Genomic DNA, 22899 nt, shown 5'->3' with positions numbered 1-22899 from the left:
TTGGCCCACTATTGTTTATCATCTATATATATACACTTGGTGACATCATACGCAGGCATGGACTTCAATTCCATTGCTATGCTGATGACATTCAAATTTATCTTACCACCAGCTCCGATAGGCCATCCCTGCCTGACTCACTCACTGCATGTATCAGGGACATCAAGCATTGGATGTCCCTGAATTCCCTCAAATTAAATAATTTAAAAAACGGTGGTGATTGGCTCTGCTGCCTCAGTCAAACGGATGGACCTGTTCTTTGATATTGATGGAGTTCATGTTAAAGGAACACTCCGACTTTTTGGGACTTTAGCCTATTCACCTTATCCCCCAGAGTTAGAAAAGTCCATACATACCTTTTTCATCTCCGTGAGTGCTATAAGTCTGTTTGACGCACCCACCGCTAGCCTAGCTTAGCACAAAGACTGGATGTAAATGGTTGCAGCTAGCATACTAATCCAAATAAGTGACAAAATAACGCAAACATGTTTCTATTTACATGTTGTGATTTGTATAGTCACAGAGTGTACAAAAAACAAAGTCACATGAGACACAGACATATTTTAACCGTATAAATACTGGGAACTATATTCTCTGAAGGCGACTATATATTTTCTGAAGGCGAAACACTGCTACTTGGGCGGAGTGATAACCGCAGCACCTGAGACGCGCCGTGGTGAGGAGCAGAGAGCGCGTCTCAGGTGCTGCGGTTATCACTCCGCCCAAGTAGCAGTGCTTCGCCTTCAGAGAATATAGTTCCCAGTATTTATACGGTTAAAATATGTCTGTGTCTCATGTGACTTCGTTTTTTGTACACTCTGTGACTATACGAATCACAACATGTAAATAGGAAAATGTTTGCGCTATTTTGTCACTTATTTGGATTAGTATGCTAGCTGCAACCATTTACATCCAGTCTTTGTGCTAAGCTAGGCTAGCGGTGGGTGCGTCAGATAGAGTTACAGCACGCACGGAGATGAAAAAGGTATGTATGGACTTATCTAACTCGACTGGGGGATAAGGTGAATAGGCTAAAGTTTCAATAAGTCGGAGTGTTCCTTTAAGCCTTCTTCATCTATTCGTAACCTTGGTGTCTTAATCAACTCAACTCTATCTTTTGGCTCTCATATTTCTTCTCTTGTTAAAAACTCTTTTTTCCATCTTCGTAATATTGCACGTCTTTGATCTTCTCTCACTTTAGCTGATGCTGAAATTCATACATTAATCACATCACGTCTGGATTATTGCAATGCTCTATTTCTTGGTCTGCCCAAAAAACTTTATTGTCCAATTATGGATTCACTACCCCTTACACTTCGTAATCTCATCTGTGGCTACATTCAAGACTCAGCTAAAAACATACTTTATCTATTTAACATGTATTTTGGATAATGTGACTATTGAGCTACGGAAAGACTTCTTCTTCTTCTTCTTCTTCTTCTTCTTCTTCTTTTAAATAATTTCATATTTACCATACAATTGACATGAAATCCAGCTAAAAAGTACCTTAAATGAACCTTAAGGTCAATGTAAGCATATGAAAAAAAAAAACCTGGCTAAAACAGAATATTGCCACAGAGGAGACGCCTCTGACGATAATAACACATAGGAGCAAGTTGTAAGCGAGCGGCACAGACCGACCCAAACCGGTCTCATCTCCGTGCAGGGCCCTGGGTGCTGCAACAGATGGAAGCCGGGGTTAAATTCAGCTCTGGGTGTAACCGTACATAAACAAGCCGAGCAGACCTCAAACATGGCTTCTGGATGCTATACGGCCTGTAGGGAAGTTCCTGGGTCGAAAAACAAGGGCCCCAATCTGTATCAATGGACAATATTCAGCAAATATAATACGGTATGAGGGGCTACGTGAACCTGCGACAGACATCAGCAGCATCTTCAAACGACAGTAGTCCAGTCAGTGTGACTCGACACAGCAACAGTACAGTCAGAGAAAGAATGTTCAGCATTACCATTTGTATCATGGAAGACAAGAAACGTTCCCTTATGGGCCGTCCTCTCTAGGGGTCGCCTTGGATACTCATTGTGGACATCACAAAGAAGTCAGTGTACAGTCCTGTGCAGACGCCTTGGCAGCCGCTCTGGCCATAGTAGCGATGTTCCCTCTCTGTGCAATGATGTAATGTTTTGGAATGATCGGAGTCAGAGTAATGGATGAGTGGTTTCTGTGGACAGAGTTTTGTTTGAGAGTTTTCTTCCTCTTTTTATTTTTTGATGGGTTGATTCAGTTGTCCGTGGACCACGGCAGATCTGAGGCTTGCACTTTGCGTGTAATTTAAAGCTTTAAATTGAGGGTTTGTAGCCAAGAGCTGCATCTACTGATTAGAGTTCTGCCACTTTCCTATCCATGAGCAGTTCGGATTTAGTTTATATACACAAGTTGAATCACGCAAAATGAGACGGTGTAACGCATGTATTACACAATAGATGGGTCTAATCATACGGAAAGCCACTGTGGTGAGGAGTGCTAAGAGAAACTGCCTCTTTAAAAAATGTGGGAAATTTCACATGGACTGAACTTAAATAGCCACTGAACTATCCACAAACAGAGCATGTACTAGGCCGCTCTCCTTTGAGTCAATGAGTTCAGTGTGGAAACAAATCATTTTCCACTTAATTAAATAATGCTAAATTTAACCATTTGGGCAGACAACATTTTAAACAGTTATGAATATAATAGAATGTGTTTACTAGTCAAACTTGTGTTGATCAGTCAGCATTTTAGAATGATTTCTGAAGGATCATGTGACACTGAAGACTGAAATATTGATGCTGAAAATGTAGCTTATTTTTTATGTCTTTGAAAGAAGTCTCTTCTGCTAATCAAGTCTGCATTTATTTGGTTAAAATGACAGAAAAAACTGAAATATTATTACAATTTAAAATAATGGTTTTCTATTTTAATATACTTTAAAATATAATTTATTTCTGTGATACAAAGCTGAATTTTCAGCATCATTACTCCAGTTTTCAGCATGATCCTTTAGAAATCATTCATGCTGATTTATCACCAATGGTGAAAAGTTGTGCTGCTTATTTTTTTATAACTTTTTTCAGGATTCTTTGATGATTAAAAAGGTTTTTTTTTAAAGAACAGCATTTATTTACAATATAAATATTTTGTAACAATATATGTTCAAAAGTTTGGTCAGTAATTTCTTTCTTTATTTTTTTTTTTTAAAGAAATTAATACTTTTATTCAGCAAGGATGTTAAATTGATAAAAGTAGTAGTAAACATTTATATTGTTAGAAACATTTATATTTTGAATAAATGCTTTTCTTTTTAACTTTTTATTCATCAAAGAATCCTGAAACAAATATCAGTTTAAAAATAGTATAATGATTTCTGAAGGATCATGTGTCACTGAAGACTGGACTAATGATCACAGAAATAAGTTATATTTTAAAGGATATTAAAATAGAAAAACATTATTTTAAATTGTAGTAATATTTTACAATATTACTGTTTTGTTCTGTATGTTTGCAGGCTTGATGAGCATAAGATACTTTTTTCAAAAAATATTAAAAATAGTTTTGGAGAGAGAGATAGAGAGATTTTAAAATTAGGTTATTATTATTGATATTATTATTATTTTAAAATTGTAATAATATTTCATAATAATATTTCACAAAATAATTGTATGTTTTTACTGTAGTTTTGATTAAATAAAATCAGCCTTCTTTCAATGTTGTTTTTTAAATCTTACCTACCTTGATCTTTTGAATGGTAGAGATAGATTTTGTATCTGACACAATGGATTATTCCTGATCTAAAACTGCACTGCGGCTGTTGTACCCCAATAGCGCTGGTAAATGACATATCAGCATCTTAATTCTTGTCTGTTATATTGCACATAAAAAGAGTTAATAATCTGTTCCAAAAAATCCAGGCATATTGCCAAGCATTGCCAAACTTTGTAACGTAACATCACATTTCAACATATAGGGGGCACTGTAGAGGTCGAAAGACCTGAAATGTGTCAAATAAGGGAGACATCCAAAATGTTCAGTTCCTTGCCTGGGGTCCTCCATAACCAGGATTAAGAACTAGGCTACTATATTAGGCTATGTCAACAATATGTAAAACAACATTACATAGGGCTATACATTTAATGGCACATAGGCTACTCAATTATGTGCAATTTTGAAAGTAGCTTAGATTGAGAAATTCAGCCTTAAAAAATAATAATCTAGTGTCAGACCTCTTGCGAGGAGAATAAGATTTCAAGCACATGAGTTCAATTTCTGCTGTGTTGAATTGTCTTGAGGCACGCAGTGCTTACTGGGGCACTTAGAGGGGGAGTTACCCTATGGGAGTTACCGAAACCACGTGACAGGAAGGGCGGGGCTTCGAGCAGCTCACTGTTGAAACTTTTTCAAGCTCCGCCCTTTAACAGCTGCAACGCATTTATACACATGTGCAAACTTTGCCCATGAACGACACTCCCCAAAACCAGTACGGCGCAACTCCAAAGAACACCAGCGACCTTTACCAACTCCGTTTGAAGACGCAAACCCCGTTCAGCCGTGGATTTCTTTGAGAGCACAAGGATCCTTCTCGGTCCGAAAAGTTTTCCCCCCCTCTGAGCTGGAACTCACTACAGAAAATGTCTGCTTCGGTGCTGTCTTCCATATATGATTTCGACAGGGTAAGAGTTTATATTGTAAAACGAGTACTAGAAGTTGTTTTAAGTTAACTTCTGTTTGTTTTTTCAACTTATTTTGATATTTTGTTTATCTTGGTTTGTTTATTCAATTTATCCGCGCTGGCAAACTTGTAACGTGAGCGCTCCATGTTTACTAAATGTTACCACTCACTTGGCTTTTGTGGCACATAACGCGCTCTAAAGGGAGAACGCGTTTAACGAGTTTTGTTTTTTAATTCCCTTTTTGCCCCGCTATGAGTCTCAAACTTTTCTATGATATTTACATATAGTTTTTGAAATCTATTTCTTAGACACAAATTGTAAATTTAATGGCAAGACAAGCTGATTCAGTTCAGTTTTGTCATTTAACATACACATTTTACTACTCTCATGTGTTTTTGGTCTTGTCAATCTTTAATATTTATTTAAACTTGCGTCTTATAACTTCTGTCACCTCAGGAGGGTTATGGTCATGTACAATCGTGATTTCACTCCTGCAGTTCTTTTCTAATTTGTTTAAACATGTACCCACTAAAACTATTTGACATCTGTGCTTAGGAATTCTGTTTTTTTTTTTTTTCAGGAAAAAGTCCCAAATTCAAATGCAATCTTTCTGCAAAATATGCTGGAAAAGAGGAATGTCGGGGTCCCATTTGCTGCTTCCAATACCAATACCAATACCAACAGCAACAGGTCTTTTGGTTATTTCAGGAGTAACTCAACAAACCACATGGACTTCAACATGAGCAACAGGCTTCAGATCGGTTTTGAGAGCTCAACCCCTGCCTTCATGAATAAAGAAAACAAGTACAGAGACCGTGCGTTCAGTGACTCAAGTGAACGCAGTCAACAACTTCAGGAAATCCTTCAGCAAAAGCCCGGCTCTCAGATCAACTCAACCCGCTACAAAACTGAACTTTGCAGACCTTTTGAGGAAAATGGCTCATGCAAGTATGGAGAAAAGTGTCAGTTTGCTCACGGCTATCACGAATTGAGAAACCTGTCCCGCCACCCGAAGTACAAGACTGAGCCGTGTCGCACATTCCACACTATCGGTTTCTGCCCGTACGGCCCCCGCTGCCACTTCATTCACAATGCAGATGAGCGCAGAGCTGCTTCGAGTAACACTCAAGCGAGGCTCAGTGGTGTCCTGGGAGAGAAGGAGTCATCAAACCCATTCCTGAGACAGCGGGAAAGACCGAAGCTGCATCACAGCCTGAGCTTTTCCGGCTTCTCCAGCTCCTGCATCAACGAGTCTGTGTTGATTGACAACCCAACATCCCGCACACCCCCACCGCCCACCTGTGCACTCACTCCCAGTTCACCCTGTCTGAACGCGTTCACTTTCCCAGATCAGGATCTTAAGGCTTTTCTTGCCCCCATCATCCCTCAGACCCAACGCGCTTTTACCCATCAGACCAGCGGTGGCTTGTACGGTAACATTCAGACCAACACTTGCCCCCCGTCGCCACCTTTCAAAATGAGCCACTTGCCCTCCATGCGTCCACTCTCCGAGTCTCCAGTGTTCGATTCTCCACCGAGCCCGCCGGATTCCCTCTCAGATCCTGAGGGGTACCTGAGCGGCTCTTGCTCTTCCTCCGGCACAATCAGTGGGTCGGAGTCGCCCAGTATGGACGCCAATAGACGTTTGCCAATCTTCAGCAGGCTGTCGATTTCAGACGATTGACTTGCTATTATTGTTATAGCCTTTTATGAAAAGTAGTGCCAACATGAGTTTCAGGTCAAATATCAGTCTCAGCTGTTGGTTTTCTCATGATTTTGTCATGATTGAGATGCGATTTATGTATTTCTTTTCTCGTTTGTTTTTCCTTACAATGACATACCAAGATGATGGCTTCAACAGTCTAAAACAGGAAAAAAGGCCCTATTTAGAAGCAAGTCTTGGGAAAACATTCCATACGTTTGAAAGTGGTGTGAGCGCACAAGAACTGGGACTCATAAATTGGCCATGGAATGTCACTGCAGATTCTTTCTTTTTTTTAAAACTGTGTGGTATCATTGCATTTTGCATCATGCTTTGAAATCTATTTAACTTATTTATTGTCATTTGAAAGTATAGCCTTCAAGGATAAATTGAGTCCGTATGGTATTTATCAAATCTAAAGCAATACACTTATATTCCCGTTTAAATTGTGATCGCCAATATTAATCTGGAAACGGTTGGGTTTGTCTCACAATAATATATTTTTGTTAACTTGTCTATTTTACTGTAAATAGGTAAATAATTTAAGAATGTATGCTATTTATTTTCGATTTTGTTTACTGTGTGTATCTATATTAAAAAGTGGGAGCGTCTGATGAGGTCACGCTGTGATTTCTTGGGAGGGAGGGGAGCATCAGAGGATCTATGGGCATTTGTAGAATGTAGCCTTATGATGTCTTTTTGGCCGTAAAGAACTAACTGTCTTCACACCTACAAGTATGACTGTTTCCTTTTTTTTATTTTATTTTTTTATCAATGGTAACTATAACGACAACCAAAAAAAAAAAAAAGTATCCATTTGCACACAGTTGCATGACGATTGCTGTCTAGTGCCAGAGAATGTAGCACTTTCCTATCTAGAGGTTAACAACTAGCTAATATGTCCCTGCTGGGGTTGAGGATCCCACATACTGTAGCTTAACCTAATAAAGCAGTCGCTTTGGTGTATATCGAAAGCCAATCGAATTGAATGTAGCTCATAGATCAAGATGCCTTTTTATGGTGAATGAGATGCTATTTCATTGCTTATTTTTCTACATTTAGATCATTCGATCACACCATTCCTAATGAAAGAAACTCTGCCTTTCAACTGTGCTTTTCTACACATGCTGACTGGGGATATTAAGGTTTGTAGTTGGTTAATAACGATTACTTTAACTTTTTTGATGAAGTAAAGCCACACTGAATGTAATAAGTGAACGTCAGCTGGAGTTGGAGTTTGTATAGAAAGTGTGCAGAGTAAATTTGTACTGTACTGTTTTTTTTTTTATATATAGAACTTCTAATAAAGGCATTTTTGAACAAGATAATGTTTTGAGGAGTTTTTATTCAGTTAACTGTGGAATATGCGAGTTGTTTATTGCTCAAGACAGGGCATATTCATGCAGTGTCCTGTAAATGATTGTCTACTTTCTATTCTAGTCTGTTTTCCCGCCCTCCTGCTTTTCTTTCAGGAAAAATGGCTATTACAATGTCCTGGAGTTTGGTCTCTCCTGGCAGAATGTTCAATAGAGGCCTGCTTTGTGTGAATGACAGAAAGTGAAGTATGAGGGTGGTGCAGTGGCCTTGCACAGCAATCTGTGGGAGGTAGTTTATAGACCCTCCCAGGTTAGAAATGCAACAATGTCCAGTGTCTCCTCACTGGAAATGACTATTGGTTTATGAGTTCAGTATAATCATATAAAAGCAACTTAAAGACTCTCCTCTAGCAGGCCAATGTATGAACCTCTCTGTTCTGGTAAGAAATGGAATTAGGAAAACACATGCAGACATGTGTATCAGTGTTAAGGGTCTGCTCGTGAAGATAAGGTGCTCTGCAAATATTTACATCCTAAGAACTTCTTAGACAAAGCTGTTTAAGTTAGAGGGTGCGTAAGGTATGGCCTCTCACAAGCATATGTATGATAAAGTTGATAAATGCTCAAAGGATTGTGTTAGCTTATATGTGAACATTTATGTCTGGATCCAATGTGCTTGTGTGTGAGAGTAGTGGGGGTCTTTTGCGTGTCAGTGTGCATGTGTAAAAGAAAGGTTGTCAGCCATTAATGAACCACATCTCACAAAAGCAGGAAACCACTCTGTTCGCTGATTAGGGACTCTTGGGAGCAGAGCTATTCCTCTTGGATATTTTCCACTACCCCTCGTTTGTGATTTATATGGAGTAGGCTTGAGGCACAGAGCCATTTTTCAGACATACATTCTGTCAAAATTTTGAGTTGGAATAAAATAATATTAATATTAGAATATTCTTATTTTATTCTAATTTATCTAGGTTTATTATAATCCATGTTTATAGTTATCTATATTCATTAAATTATTTATATATATATATATATATGCGTGTGTGTATGCATGTATGTATGCATATGTATATGCATATACAAACACACAAACACATATATATATATATGTAAATATAAAATGTGTTTGTGTGTTTGTATATGCATATACATATGCATACATACATGCATACACACACGCATATATATATATATATATATATATATATACAAACCTTTGTTGGATGTAATTAATTTCGATTAATAGTTTTGACAACAATTTTGACAATGATTTGATTTGTGTATATGCTGTTTTTAATACAAGACCACTTACTTTTATATTTTGAGGAACAGGGTTGTTGCATTGAAGGATGGAGGACAGGCTCCACTTTGGCTCAGGCTTATCTTCAGCAACTGAGCACCTGTGACAAACAAACCAACTGGTCTGTGCCTTTCCTGTTTTGTTGTCAGAAATGTGTGCTTGGTGCTAGTTTCAGTGCCTCCATGCACAAGGCAAGGAAGTCCCACCCTCCTCCTCCTCTTCCTCAAGTGCTGGAGTCTAAAAAGCACTAAGTGAACACTTCCTTCCTTGTGCAAACAGTCCTATACTCATAACCCCATGTGTTCTGCCTCTGCGGTAGCCGTATTGTCTTAAGCGTTATCTGAGAGCAACCAGGGGAAAGCCAACACAATATAGTTCAGTGAGTCATAAGAAAAGTTACAGCACATCACATCCATAAACACAAATTCTGGGGGGTGTGGCGGGCTTAGAGTTTACTGGCCAGATATCGCCCTCCTTGATTTAGTTTCCTCCAAGATGGGCTAGATTCCAATGGAGCAATAGTGATGCTTGGATTGACACAAACCCTATACCATATGGACTCAAGGGGACAGGAAATCTCTACAGTGGATGGATTCACTGGCATAATAGAATCAGGGACACAGAAATAAACCGTCGAGCATGATGAATCTGCCGTGTCACACAGTACCCTCAGTGCAAAACAATGAATTCAAAGACCCCATAAAGAGCAACGCACTCAGTAGGGGTCTAAACTAAAGGAAATGAGAGGCCCGTCTGGGATTTGAATCAAAATACTACAGCACAGAACAATGGCACAACCTGTTCACTCCACAGAATTCATGTGGTGATGTTTGCCTGCTATGGAAGCATGTTTCCACCTAAAAATAATAATAAATAATTAATTAAAAAACAAGGTTATTTTTAAGGTGTCATTGTTACAGTGTAATTATATATTTAAGTACTGAGTAATATTAAGGAACTACTTGTACTTACTATAGGGTTAGGGTAGGATTAGGATTCGGTTGAGGGTTAGTTGCATGTAATTATGCATAATATTACTATGGTAAGTACATGTAACATATGTAACAACAAGGACAATGTAAAATAAAGTGTTACCAAAACCAACTACATTTTCAGAATTGTGTGTTTATATCTAACAATTATGTAATCTCAAAAATGTGACCATTTCTTCATGCATGACAATGTGACATATCTGACTTCATATTTCACAACTGCACATTTTTTTCCTCGAAATTAAGACTTTATGTTTCGTAGTTTTTGACTATATCTCACAGTAGTGACTGTAACAATTTGGCTATTTCTCATTTTAACTTTAATATAGTTTTTCTTTTACATACTCTAAAGTGGAAATTAACTTCCATAACTTGCAGATGTGGAGTGGCTTGATATTTAGTGATTTAAAGCCCTGCTCATTTGATTGGTGTTTTGCCAGATGTTTTTTTTTCTCACTACGTCAGTTTAAATGTACTTATATTTAATGGAGCTCTCCAGCCTCCTGGCCGAGTTTTATGATGTTGACTCATACAGGAGTAAGTCACCTTTCTGATCCTCCTGCTATCCTGGCGGCTAAATAGGTCAAGCACACACACATTAACATACAGTTTGCTATGCTAGAGTCTACACTGACGTCAGTATGAAGAGTACACGAAACTGACCTTGAGCGCAAGGCTGATGAGAGAGAATAGCCTTTCTGTTTCTCCTGACTGGAAATGGGATGTTCACATGTAATCATTACCTACCTCCTTCTGTGGGGTAAAGAAAGATGCCTGGATGTGTAGTTTGCAGACAAAATTTGTGTTTAATGAACGAGTAACTGCTTTTGTTGTTGAACATACATATAGTCTGCATTTGAATACATTCTTGGCACGAATGTGCTTTCCAAAAGGTAGATAACATGTATTTTTCATGTTGACATGTAGGCAATCCCAGAATGCACTACGAAAGCTCCGAGTAAAAAACATCCAAGATGGAAGACAAGGTCGTAAGGCAAAACAATAATTTGTTTATTCTGGGCTAAAATTAATTTTAAATACATGCTAGATAGATGTAAACAGAGCAATTTAAGGAAATATATTTTTCAAATGTACAACTTTAAATGCCAAAATATAATACAAAACACATTTTAATATATTTTGGAGCAATATATAAAAAAAATGTATAGAAAATAACCATATATATATAAATATATAAAAGATAGAATTTATTTTTTGGCCATTTTTACAATGTATTTTTAAGAATTCATCCATATATATATATATATATATATATATATACTATATATACTATTTTACCCAAAATGTGTTTGTGAAATGTATATTAATGCAAATGTTTCCCTCATGTTTCCTCTGTTAGTCTCAATCATTTGTTTCACGTATAGTTTGATATTTGTATATTTTAATAATACATTGAATTTGTATACTGCAGTATGAGGAGGAATTCTGTTTTATTGCTGTTGAGTTTGAGGAAGTTATGTTGTATCCAGGTTTTAATAACTGACAGACAGGAGTTGATGTGGGAGAGGGGAGGATTGTGGGGGGATTTGGTGCTTAGGTAGATCTGGGTGTCATCGGCATAACAGTGGAAATTCAGTTTGAAGTATTAGGTACTCGCTAAGATTTGAAACAGCTAAAGTTGTAGGCAGCTTTGGTTGGACTCAGACATAACTAATTATTATTTTTCAGGTAACTGACAGGGTGAAAATACTTGCTTGGCAGTCATTCTAGGCAATAGGCATCTGTAGGCATGAGCGTTGGACATATTCTGAATTTCAGAAGATGTTCCGTACATACCTCGCTCTTCTGAATAATACTCACTTGTACACCCAGGCATCTGTCAACAGATAATTCACATAAACGAAAATGTTATTGAAAGAGTATAGACATACTCTTTCTCAACTCTTGAACAATAAGGAACAGTCTCCATCTGAAGGCCACAGTGCTGGCCGCAGCCTTTTGCAACAGTTCAGTGGTAAAAACCATCAGGGAGAGAGCCAAAGACACTGAGTCTGGACCACTACACAGATGTTTATTTGAATCCACATTCAGGCTTCATTCAGAAAATTCTTCCATCCTTTCTGTGTTTCATGTTTACACAACTCGGGCTGTTTGGATGTTCTTCTGGACTTGTGCTGCATATGCTCTTCATTTTTCGCATACTCCAGGGACTGGAAAGAAACCTAACACCACACAGTCATCGCACTGTGACTTGGCCCTCACAAATCAACAGACAGGCATGAGACGGCTGGAGGACGATTGAGCTCAGAGCGAATATCAGTGCATATAAACAATTTCCTGTCTGACTCACAATCTGGGACTTTGGTCCTCGAGGAGAGCAGGATAAAACACATTTACAGCTCTTTGAGTTGATTGCATGTAAAAGATAAAGTCAAATAGATAAGACTATCCTAAAAAAAAAAATCACTTCTAGGCAATAACACCCTGTGATTAATTTATAGATGCTTTGATTTATGGAAACTTTTAAGATTTAATATAAAGGTTGCCATTTGAGGTTCCTCTGTAATACTGGCCAGCTCCCATAATAAAGAGGAAGGTATAATATACACTGATGAGCCAAAACATTATGACCAGTCATGGGTGAAGTAAATATCATTGATCATCTCCTAACAGTCTGGGTAGATTAGATGGAAAGCAAACAATCAGTTCTCGTGGTCAATGTGTTGGATGCAGGAGAAATAGGCAGAAAGAAAGATCTGAGTGACTTTGATAAGGGGTCTGGGTCTCTCTGAAACGACAATGCTTGTGGGTTGCTCCCGGTCAGCAGTGGTGAAAATTTACCAACGGTGATCCAAGGAGTGACAAACCACAAACCGGTGTTGGGCACCCAAGTCTCATTCATGCAAGAGGGCAACAAAGGCTATCCTATTTGGTCCAAACCAACAGAAGGTCTACTGTGACACAAAGTCACAGTAAAATTTCAATGATGGTTATTGGAGGAATGTGTCACAACACACATTGTAAGCGTAGCCGCAGAGCAATCAGAGTGCCTATGATGACCCCTATCCATCGTCGAAAGCGGTTACAATGGCCACGCAAGCTTTGGAACTGGACCTTGGAGCAGTGGAAGAAGGTCGCCTGGTCCGATGAGTTCCGTTTTCTTTTACATCACGTCAACGGCTGTGTACGTGTGCACCGTTTACCTGCGGAAGTGATGGAACCAGCACTACGGGACAACGACAAGCCAGTATAGGGAGTGTGATGCTCTGGGCAATGTTCTGCTGGGAAACCCTGGGTCGGGTTGTTCATGTGAACGTAATTTTGACACATGCCACCAACCTAAGCATTGTTGCAGACCAGGTACACCCCTTCAGGACAATGGTGTTCCAAGGTGGAAGTGGCCTCTTTCAGCAGGATAATGTCCACACTGCACATATTGTTCAGGAATGGTTTGAGGAACATGATGAAAAGTTCAAGGTGCTGCCCTGGCCTCCATATTCCCCAGATCTTATTCCAATTGAGCATCTGATCCACGGTGGCCTACGGGACTTGAAGGATCTGCTGCCAACATTTTGGTAACAGATACCACAGGACACCTTCAGGGGTCTTGTAGAGTCCATGCCTCGGCTGGTTTGGCAGCACACGGAGGACCAACAGCATATTAGGTAGGTAGGTGGTCATAATGTTTTGGCTCATTTGTATATATATAAACTACCATTCAAACGTTTGGGGAAAGTAAGTCTCTTTTGCTCACCATGGCTACATTCATTTGTACTATATTGTGAAATAGAATTGCACTTTAAAATAACTGTTTTTGATTTTAATATATATTTTAAAATGTTATTTATTCCTGTGATGGCAAAGCTAAATTTTCAGCGGCCATTACTCCAGCCTTCATTGTCACATGATCACATCATTCTAATATGCTTTACATTAAAAGCATTTTGGTGCTCAAGAAAACATTCTTATTCTTAGTGTTGAAAACATTTGTGCTGCTTAATATTTTTGTGGAAACTGTGATACATTTTTCTTTGATGAATAGAAAGTTCCAAAGAACAGTGTTTTGTAACAATGTAAGTTACTGGGTTCACAAGGTATTTAAGTCAATGTGTTTGAACTACAGTTCTGCCTTCACTAAATAACACGTTTTGCACTTACATCAGCAAACCCCTCAGGGCTTCCAGGCTGTATTAGTCAGTCAGACAGCTCACCTGAGCAGGAGGTAGGACGTGTACACACAGCACCTCACCCCTGAAGGAGAAGAGATGGGAAGATGAGTCTAATCTACAGTTACAGCTAAAGCTAATCACCTCACCTGTCTTTACTTTGAATAATTCTGGATTCAACTAGACTGAGGCTTTATATTTGCTTTTGGGGAGTCTTGTTCTGAACTGGATATGTCTCAAACCACACATCTGATGTAATGATAAAGAAATGAAAACACATTGAAGTGTTTATCTAAACCGCAAGGTCTTTACAACTTTGAGGAGAGAACTTGAAAGAACTGACACTACATAAGCTGGCTGTGTGGAAGTGTATACATGCATGTGTATGCATACAACGCATGTAGAGAAATCAGAATCTAGGCACTATAATAATTAGGGTACTTTGATGTATATTTCATTGTTTTATCCATGTACAAAACGTAATGAAAATAATATGAAAAAAAAAAACATTTCTTTCACAACAAACAATTTTGGGCCTACTAAAGTTTCAAAATAAGTTAGTATTGTTTATGATGAAAACAAAAGTTAGTTAAGTTAAATATATATATATTTATGTGTGCAATGTATATTAATGCTTTTTTTGTGAGAATCATGTTGTTCCCCTCATATTTCCTCTGTTAGAATCAATCATTTGTTTCACGTATAGTTTGATATTTGTATATTTTGTATTCACTAAGTATTGAAGCAGAGCCAAATTTACTGCTTTGGTTGGACTCAGACATTACTAATTATTATTTTTCAGGTAACTGACAAGGTGAAAATACTTGCTTGACAGTCAAATACCAACTCTAGGCATCCATATAGGCATGATTATTTTCAGTGTTTATTGTTCCTCATTTGCAATTAAGCTTGTAAAATTATGCCCAAAGTGTAAAACTATTATTTAATTGTGTGTATTTAGGTTACATAAATCTATAAAAGTTGCCATTAGGACTAATGAGTTGACATTGTAAACATTTTGGTATAGAATGGTCATCACCACCATCATCTTTCCCATCACGGAATGCTACTAAAGACAGAACATTATTTGAAATATAGTGGAAATGTTCAAGATTTCCTAGACAAAAAATATATATATATGTGTAGTACTTCTTGCTTACAAAGCCTTATAATGAAAACAGTGAGCAGCACCAGTAAGAATGTCTGCAATATACCTAATTTTATCTGGAAATTATATTTACAAAGCAAATTTGAATTTTATAGCCACGCTGCATCTACGGTGTTGTCTGGATTCTGGGTTGTGTTTTGCTGCCGCTTCACTTGTTTTTACAGGCCCGTCTCATAATATCTCCCTCACCTGATAAGCACTTGAGGCTAGACTGACAAACTTTTGCTCTGCCGTCATTGCAGGACCATAAAATGGCGAAACAGCTGTGGTAAGTGAATTAGTGCACTCAGGGAATTAGTGCACTAGAACTGTACAAAGATTAGCATGAATTACCGTCAAGCGATGTCTTACCTGTGACATTTAAGTGTTTTTAAAAGACTTGCGTTGCAAGACAGAGTGTTGGTTTTTCAGGTATGCCAGGTATTTTAACCCTTGTAACCTTATTCCCCTCTGTACACCCATGATTAATGGTTGACCATGAGATAATGAAATTGTAAACCTTTGCAGGTCAACAGCTCAATTGTGGCTGTAATTCTGTGAACAATTCTTTCCAGACAGTCCACGTGCTTTTCTTTTGTTTGCGTATGTTTCAAAATTCATGACAGGTCATTAGCAGACAAAATGTACATGATGTGAGGATGTCTAAGCAATTCAAAAAAAATTTGGCTTGGAGCTTTTTTTTTTTACCAAGTTATGGAAAAATACCATGGTAACATCTGTTCTGAAAGGTCACATTTTCTCTTCAATTTCTCTGATCATTTAATCCCTCTCGCACTTTTACACCAGAGTTTTTAGTACGAACCCGAGTCTTTTTGACGTCAGAGTTCAGTTTGTTTGATTGATGTGCAGATGGTTTCTCAACATTGGCTGCGTGCCAGTGAACCACACCTGAGACCGTTTGAAAAGGCTGTCTGAAGCATGGTTCATATAAACTCTGAAACAGTTCACAGTTGGTATGAATGCAATGTGGTGAACAACTAATATAATCTGCATCTCTGCATTCTCCCCATCAGATTTATTAAAGTCTGATTAATTTCTTATTGCTGTTTGTCTCCAAATAAATTACAGAGCATGTAGTACTCGCATACTTTACAACTCTTGCAATGCCTCCATGGGGGGAGGAGCGTAGAATCAAACTTGGGTTCAGACCAAGAGTAAAACCAGTCTTAAAGAAGGTATACAACAAAAAAACAAAAACATACTGAGCAAAAATAACAGTTTTGACTATAAAGGTCATACAGTGTTACTGTAATAATCTCTTGCAAGGAACAACATTACACTGGTGGATTTAATCCTGGTATAATGTCAACAAAGATCTGCCTCGTAGATCAAGCCTTAGGTTTATTTCAAGCTTTGATATGGTAGCAAAACTTTCCATGCAGGGTTTAGTTAGAAATGAGTTACAGGATGCAGAATTACTGTAAATCAAATTTGAATGTTTGGAAGTAGAATTAAAGTAAATTGATTTAGAATTTCATATGACTTTAATTTTAAACTAAGAGCAAAGTGTTTCAGGACAAAAATGTTATGTTGTTTTGAGAAAGCTTTGTTTGAAAAATCTGACAAAAAGTTTCAAAAGCCTTGAAGTTTGAAGGTTTATAGGAATTATGAACAGATAAACAAAAATGGAACGTCAGAATGGACAGAACACGATACACTGTAAAATAAAATAAAATAAATCAATAAGTTATGAAAACATACGTATCTACATTAAGCACAAGTTACTGTAAGCAGTTTTCAACTTTTTTTATAAGTTATACAAGATTCAACTCATTTAAAAATCAGTTAAATGTAAATTAAGTTGAAATGACAAACATCCAAGTTGATTGTACTTAAACATTTAAGGCAACAACTTTTTTACAGATAGATAGATAGATAGATAGATAGATTGATAGATAGATAGATAGATAGATAGATAGATAGATAGATAGATAGATAGATAGATAGATAGATAGATAGATAGATAGATAGATAGATAGATAGATAGATCTTAGATAGATAGACGTTTACTCTGTGAGTGACTTATGTTTGGGGTGTCGTTTCATGACCTTGCATGCCCTCAGCTTGTGTACATTTCTTGTTCTATTTTTACATCTAAGGCCCTGTGTGTCTGTCCACACTTGTTCTGATATTCTTTCTTTATCTTTCTGCACCGGTGTCTCTTGTCGCTCTTCAGTGGGATAAAATGAGAGGTCAACCCACAGACTAAATGACCATGATTATTGTTTGCAACACATGGCACATGTAGAAGCAAAGACCCTTGTGGTCAGAGTGATGATAAGGCATGAAAGAATCATCCAGATAACCACTAATCAGAAGAAGCATGCCATCAGAACCTGGTCTGCAGACTCACCACTGATGAATGGAGAGGAAGTGTAAACCCCCTTGAGAATCTGTGTTGCAGTTTGATGAGAATATTTGCGTTTCATGACCCTTGGGGCAGTGTGGCAGAGGCTCCTTCAGCTCTAAATTGATGTAGTGGAACAATACCGTTCCCTTCCAAGAGGTGCCTTACCATCTGGACTTCTGCAGGAAGCTGCCATTACTCACCTTGCCTGCGTAATTTCAGGGACTGTGAAATTACTGTGGTGAACCACTTCAGGCCACCAGCCCGAGGGGCTTTGCAGTTAGAATGCCACCACATCATCCTTCACACAACTTATTTGACACACATACAAGGAGAGATTCAAGCACAGAAGAACTGATTAAAAAAAATATTTCTTCAAGTATGTCCCTGTGGGGACATCATTTTCACATACAAAATATTGAAATGGTTTATGTCTATTTAACTCTCTGGGGTCGGCGGTCTCGCCGGCGATACCAGCTCACTTTTTTCCTTATCAGTGCAAAAGAGACTCAAATTACTCTGTTAATTTTGATCTTACATATAAGTGTTGTACATCATTCGATCCTGTTAAGTTTGTATTTTTTTTGTGGAACCTCATAATAAAAACAAAGTGTTGTGCTTTTCGCCTAATAAAGAAAAATAAACATGATGCGCGTTCTGCGTTCTCTCTGTCAGTGAAGTCCATTCTGAAACGCGTCCGAAAAATCATCTGTAACTCTGCAAATACTCAGTCAAACAGGTATACAGGCACACAGGCATGAAGCCTGAATTATCTTCTTTTAAATAAAGTAATTTATATAAAAAAAAAATTTCTCATTTTATGTAATCTGTAAGAAAAGAGAGAGATGATAGTCGTTCTCGTCTCAGCTCATTAAAGTTAATTTGACCACGCCCACGGAGCGCGCGCTCTATTCAAACACAAATGCTCTGAGGCGATCCACGCCCACACATCAGCTGCATAACCCACCGAAAGAGACTCATATTACGATGCTGTGAGGAATAATAGTACTATCTTAATAATAATCCTGGAAAAAATTACCTCAGAAGTAGGCTACAGGTAGTTTCATTTGGAGGAGCAACGGATCCAGCCGAGGAAATAGGTACATTCTTTATTTTCAAGTGCTTTGTGCTAATCGCGATATGGAATAGTGTCTGTAAACAAAAAGACTGTTTGAATCGCGTTTTTGTGTGTAAATGAATGAACAGCTTTTACCTAACTATTCCAATACTGAGATGAGTAAAAATCGACTGAAATATGTTAAAATAAAATATTTTTGTATAAGCAACGTATTAAACTGCAAATTAACATTTATATGTCCTAATCATAAAAACGATATGTTACATATGAAAGACAAGATGTCGTTTTTACTGTAAAATACTGCCACATCAAATAAGCTTGTTGCTAAGATGTTATTATAGTGTTTGTTCGATTGTAAGCTATATTCAAACTAATTAATCCGCAACTGTGAAATATGTATGATAAAATGTATACTTTAGTATATAATACAAAGAAAGATTACATTTGAAATATAGTTAAAATTTTAATTGTTGTTGTAATTGTAACCTTTTTATTAAAATAGCAAAAATATATGTAGGCTACATATAAATAAATCTTAGGTAAATCTTAAAAGCTCAATATAAGCCTCCTCTTTAAATTATTTGTATTGTGTTTTATTAGTGACACATTTGGGATACATTCCCAAACTTTCTGTAAAAACAGTATGATAATTAACTGCACAATTACTAGAAATTTTTACATTTGATATTATACAATTTGCAAGCACAATTTGAAAAATAAATAAATAATTGGAACTGTGAACCAATTTTGTATCAATAGGCATATATATATATATATATATATATATATATATATATATATATATATATTGTCATTGCATTCTTGTGGCTCAGTGACACACCTGAATGAAAGGGTCATTAGTATGCAGCCCCATTATGCGCTCATTATGCGGGCCCATTGTCTTCTCAGGTGTGAATCACAGCAGGTCACACCCCTGCGCATATTGCCTTTCCAAACAAAAAGTGTCATTTTTAAATTTAAACCAATCTATTGTTTTATGTGAATTATAAGGCAGGATGATTTTCAGATCATTTTGAAGAAAAAACTCTAGGCTACAACATCCATTAGTCAAAAGTCTTGTGGACAGATATTTAGTATGTGTTTTGTGGCCTTATTTCAGAAACTTTAAGTTTTAGTTTTTTCAATAACCACGCATAAACAATATTCTCTCAAAAATACAAAAATGTACATACATGTTGATAACACATTATGGTAGCCCTGTGTGTGCTAAATAGAGTGTAATTACACCTTTGCCAGTAATATGTTTATAAGCAACTGAAAAAAGCACAAATGTCAGAGTATGTCAAAACATCTCAAGGACCCCAAAAACACCTTGGACCCCAGAGGGTTAATTCTTTAGATTAGTTTTAAAAATGTAATAGTCATTTTTTACATTTAAATTTTTTTTATGATGGTTCTTCATATTGTAAGATTAAAAGGTCTAGCTCTGGGGCAAATAGTAAAACAATAAAAACTACACATATAAAGTATTTGAAAAGTAACAAAAATAAAAGAGAAGCAATGGTAAAATGTTTCCAATTCAGTTTTAATGTGACGTGAAAATGTCAGATCTGTTTTAATAAAATGCAATTTGCGCAACCAAACAGAATTGCTAAAATAGTGTACTGTTGTTTTTTTTCTAAAAGTTTCTAACAAACAAACAAACTGCAGTTCCGTTTGGTTCCACTAGTTGTGCAAAAATTACACATTTTTAGATTAGTCACTTTTACCTTTCTTAGCATTTAATCTGTCATGCCAACATGGGTTATGTAGTGTGTGTGAAAGTAGGGGAAAGGTTAACTGGGATCTGCGTTCTCAACCCTCTATCTGGGTTACACTGTCAACACTTGACATGTGCCATACACACGAACTTGAGAACCGCTCAAAAGCACGCAGAACAAGAGGGCTGAGTAGACTAGTTTGTGGTTTCAATGTAATGTCAGTTTATAGCAAAGTACAAATAAATGTAATGTATATTATCTCAGCAGACAAGGATTAAACCACGTATTTTGAATGAATGTATTTTGGATCGGGGGACCAAAAGTAATTATTTAAGAAGAAACCACAGAAAAAAGCCATATCGGTCTACCGCTATTCTGAGTATTGGGAACGTGTCCCTCTCGATCTCTATGGTGCTTATGGCCCTGTCAGCACACTAAGCTAGGGTTAAAATCCTATGTTGTGTTCAGCTTTGGGGATTTTCAAGGGTAACTCTTTTAGAAAAGTCCTCCTGGTCCTCCTGCGCTCTTGTGATAGAATGAGTAAAGAACAGTACTGTATGGAGCTTTTCTCCTGGGGGTGGAGGAGAGGAGGGGGGCACACTTTCAAAGACTCCAATACAGACATCTGCAATCTGTCGCTTCAAGCAAACTTACCCCCTCGACCTTCTTTTCAAGCAGGAACTACTGCCAATGAGGAGGAAGAAAACCCAATCATGAATTCCCAGCGCTTGGCAGCCACCACATTCAGCATCTCCCTGTGTCTTTTGTGCTTGGTCTCAAAAAGGTTTCTTTTTCTCCTTCCCTCTTTCAAGCTTAAAGGCCTTCCCTCTCTTTTCTGTCCGTCTGAGCGAGGGCCTAGAAGAGTCATGGGTGCAGTAATGAACTGCATGACAAAACTGTCATTAACATTTCCAGTGAATGCGCTCCCTGACTGAATTAAGATCGCAGGTCGCGAATCTCCATGTCCATTCTCCCTGCCTGGGATATAGTGGGATGCAAAAGCTATAACGTGCAGGTTTTCTTGGACACAGAGTCTAGATACATCTAAATATGAACATTCTGTCATCATGACCCTCATGTTGTCCCAAACCAGTATGACATTCTTTCTTCTATGGAACACAGGAGGGGAAATCACGATAAAATGACCACAAAAAAATCATTAAAGTGGTCTCATGGACTGTATTCCAACCCTGTGTCCGAATATGCCTAAGGTGAAAAACAGCATGTTAAAAGAGTATATGTCCAAATTCATAGTATTTATAAAACAGTAAGTGATAGCCTGATGACCTACTACTTCCGACGAGATTCTGAAGTGCACATCTGATGGACACTTTTACTATCCCATGAGGCAACGGGAGAGGATGGCAGTGAAGCGACACAATTGATGCCGTAATTCACATGTCGATGACAACGTGGCGGATGCAGTGTGGCAGATTTCATTTATACTACAAAAATACATTCATACGCTCAAAAAATAAGTTCTTCATCAAATGTAGTACTTACTCAGACAGTATGCAATTTTGGATGCAGCTCAAGTCTTCTGGCCTCCATAAGCTTTATGTGAAGAACAGACCAAAAGTCAGTATTCACTGAAAATCGTGTCATCCTTCCCACCATTCATGAGAATTCATTGGAGATGTAGTGTTTGTGAATTCGCATATCAGACTAGATTATCATTGATAACAATAAACAAAATTATAGCATGACTTCGGAAGTCTTCGAATGTAGCACATGAGTCATATGGGCCACGTTTATGATAGCTACTTTTATGTTTGAAAGCTTCAGTCCCTTAATCATTCATCAAAATACCTTTTGTGCTCAACAGAAGAAAGCAAATCATGCAGGTTTGGTGTGACGTGCATGGATGAGTAAATGATGACAGATTTTCATTTTTGTGCTTACATATGCTCAAATATTTAATCCATGTCCAAGTAAAAAAAAAAGCTTCACTCAAAACCAACTGTAAGACAGCCACTCAACTGATTAAAATTGTCCTCGCTCTAAGGCTCAAAGCAGCGGGCACACTAGCAGTCCACAATGCCAATGTGCACCAGGCCTTGGCAATGAAGCCTCATGGGATCGTCCTTGAATGTCCCACAGGCTGTCATGGAGACAGACATGCGGGTATTTACAGCTCGCTTTCTCTTGCCTCCTGTCCCATCTCCTGCTGTCCGGTCTGGGGTGGGGGTGGACAGTCAAGGCCTTTGTGGTCTGCATTCTGGGTTTATTTTCCCCTCATTGCCGCTGTTGTGAATCTCATTTGGGGGTTTATGGAGATCGACCAGGCAGGAGGTGTGCGGGTTTGTTGGGCTCTTTACAAGGCCCATCTGGACAGGTCTGCAGCCCAATAAAGCATCAAAAGCAGCCTGATATAAATCCACCACGAGGTCCCTTGGTCTGGAGCAGGTGTATGGCTGACATGCCATTACTAGAAGCAAACATGAAAGTCCACCAATGGACACAACCAAACTCAAAAT

At 37.8% G+C, this 22899-nt stretch overlaps 1 protein-coding gene and 1 long non-coding RNA gene across 2 annotated transcripts; one reads left to right on the top strand and one right to left on the bottom strand.

Moving 5' to 3' along the window:
- Positions 1–1620: 1620 nt before the first annotated feature.
- LOC130088703 (uncharacterized) lies at positions 1621–4327 on the bottom strand. The gene is made up of 3 exons (XR_008807489.1): positions 4252–4327; positions 1971–2183; positions 1621–1816 (listed from the first exon to the last, which is right to left on the bottom strand). It is a non-coding gene; the product is annotated as an uncharacterized LOC130088703 (long non-coding RNA).
- Positions 4328–4425: 98 nt separating this feature from the next.
- Positions 4426–6501, top strand: zfp36l2 (zinc finger protein 36, C3H type-like 2). Its single transcript, XM_056255617.1, has 2 exons — positions 4426–4668; positions 5249–6501. Exons 1-2 carry the CDS (start codon positions 4627–4629, stop codon positions 6350–6352), a joined length of 1146 nt encoding a protein of 381 aa, XP_056111592.1. The 5' UTR covers positions 4426–4626; the 3' UTR covers positions 6353–6501.
- Positions 6502–22899: the final 16398 nt, after the last annotated feature.

Source organism: Rhinichthys klamathensis, unplaced genomic scaffold (genome assembly GCF_029890125.1).
Source record: "Rhinichthys klamathensis goyatoka isolate OS25496 unplaced genomic scaffold, OSU_Roscu_1.1 h1tg000121l_1, whole genome shotgun sequence".
NCBI classification, from domain to species: domain Eukaryota; kingdom Metazoa; phylum Chordata; class Actinopteri; order Cypriniformes; family Leuciscidae; genus Rhinichthys; species Rhinichthys klamathensis.
This window is presented reverse-complemented; position numbering and strand designations above follow the sequence as displayed.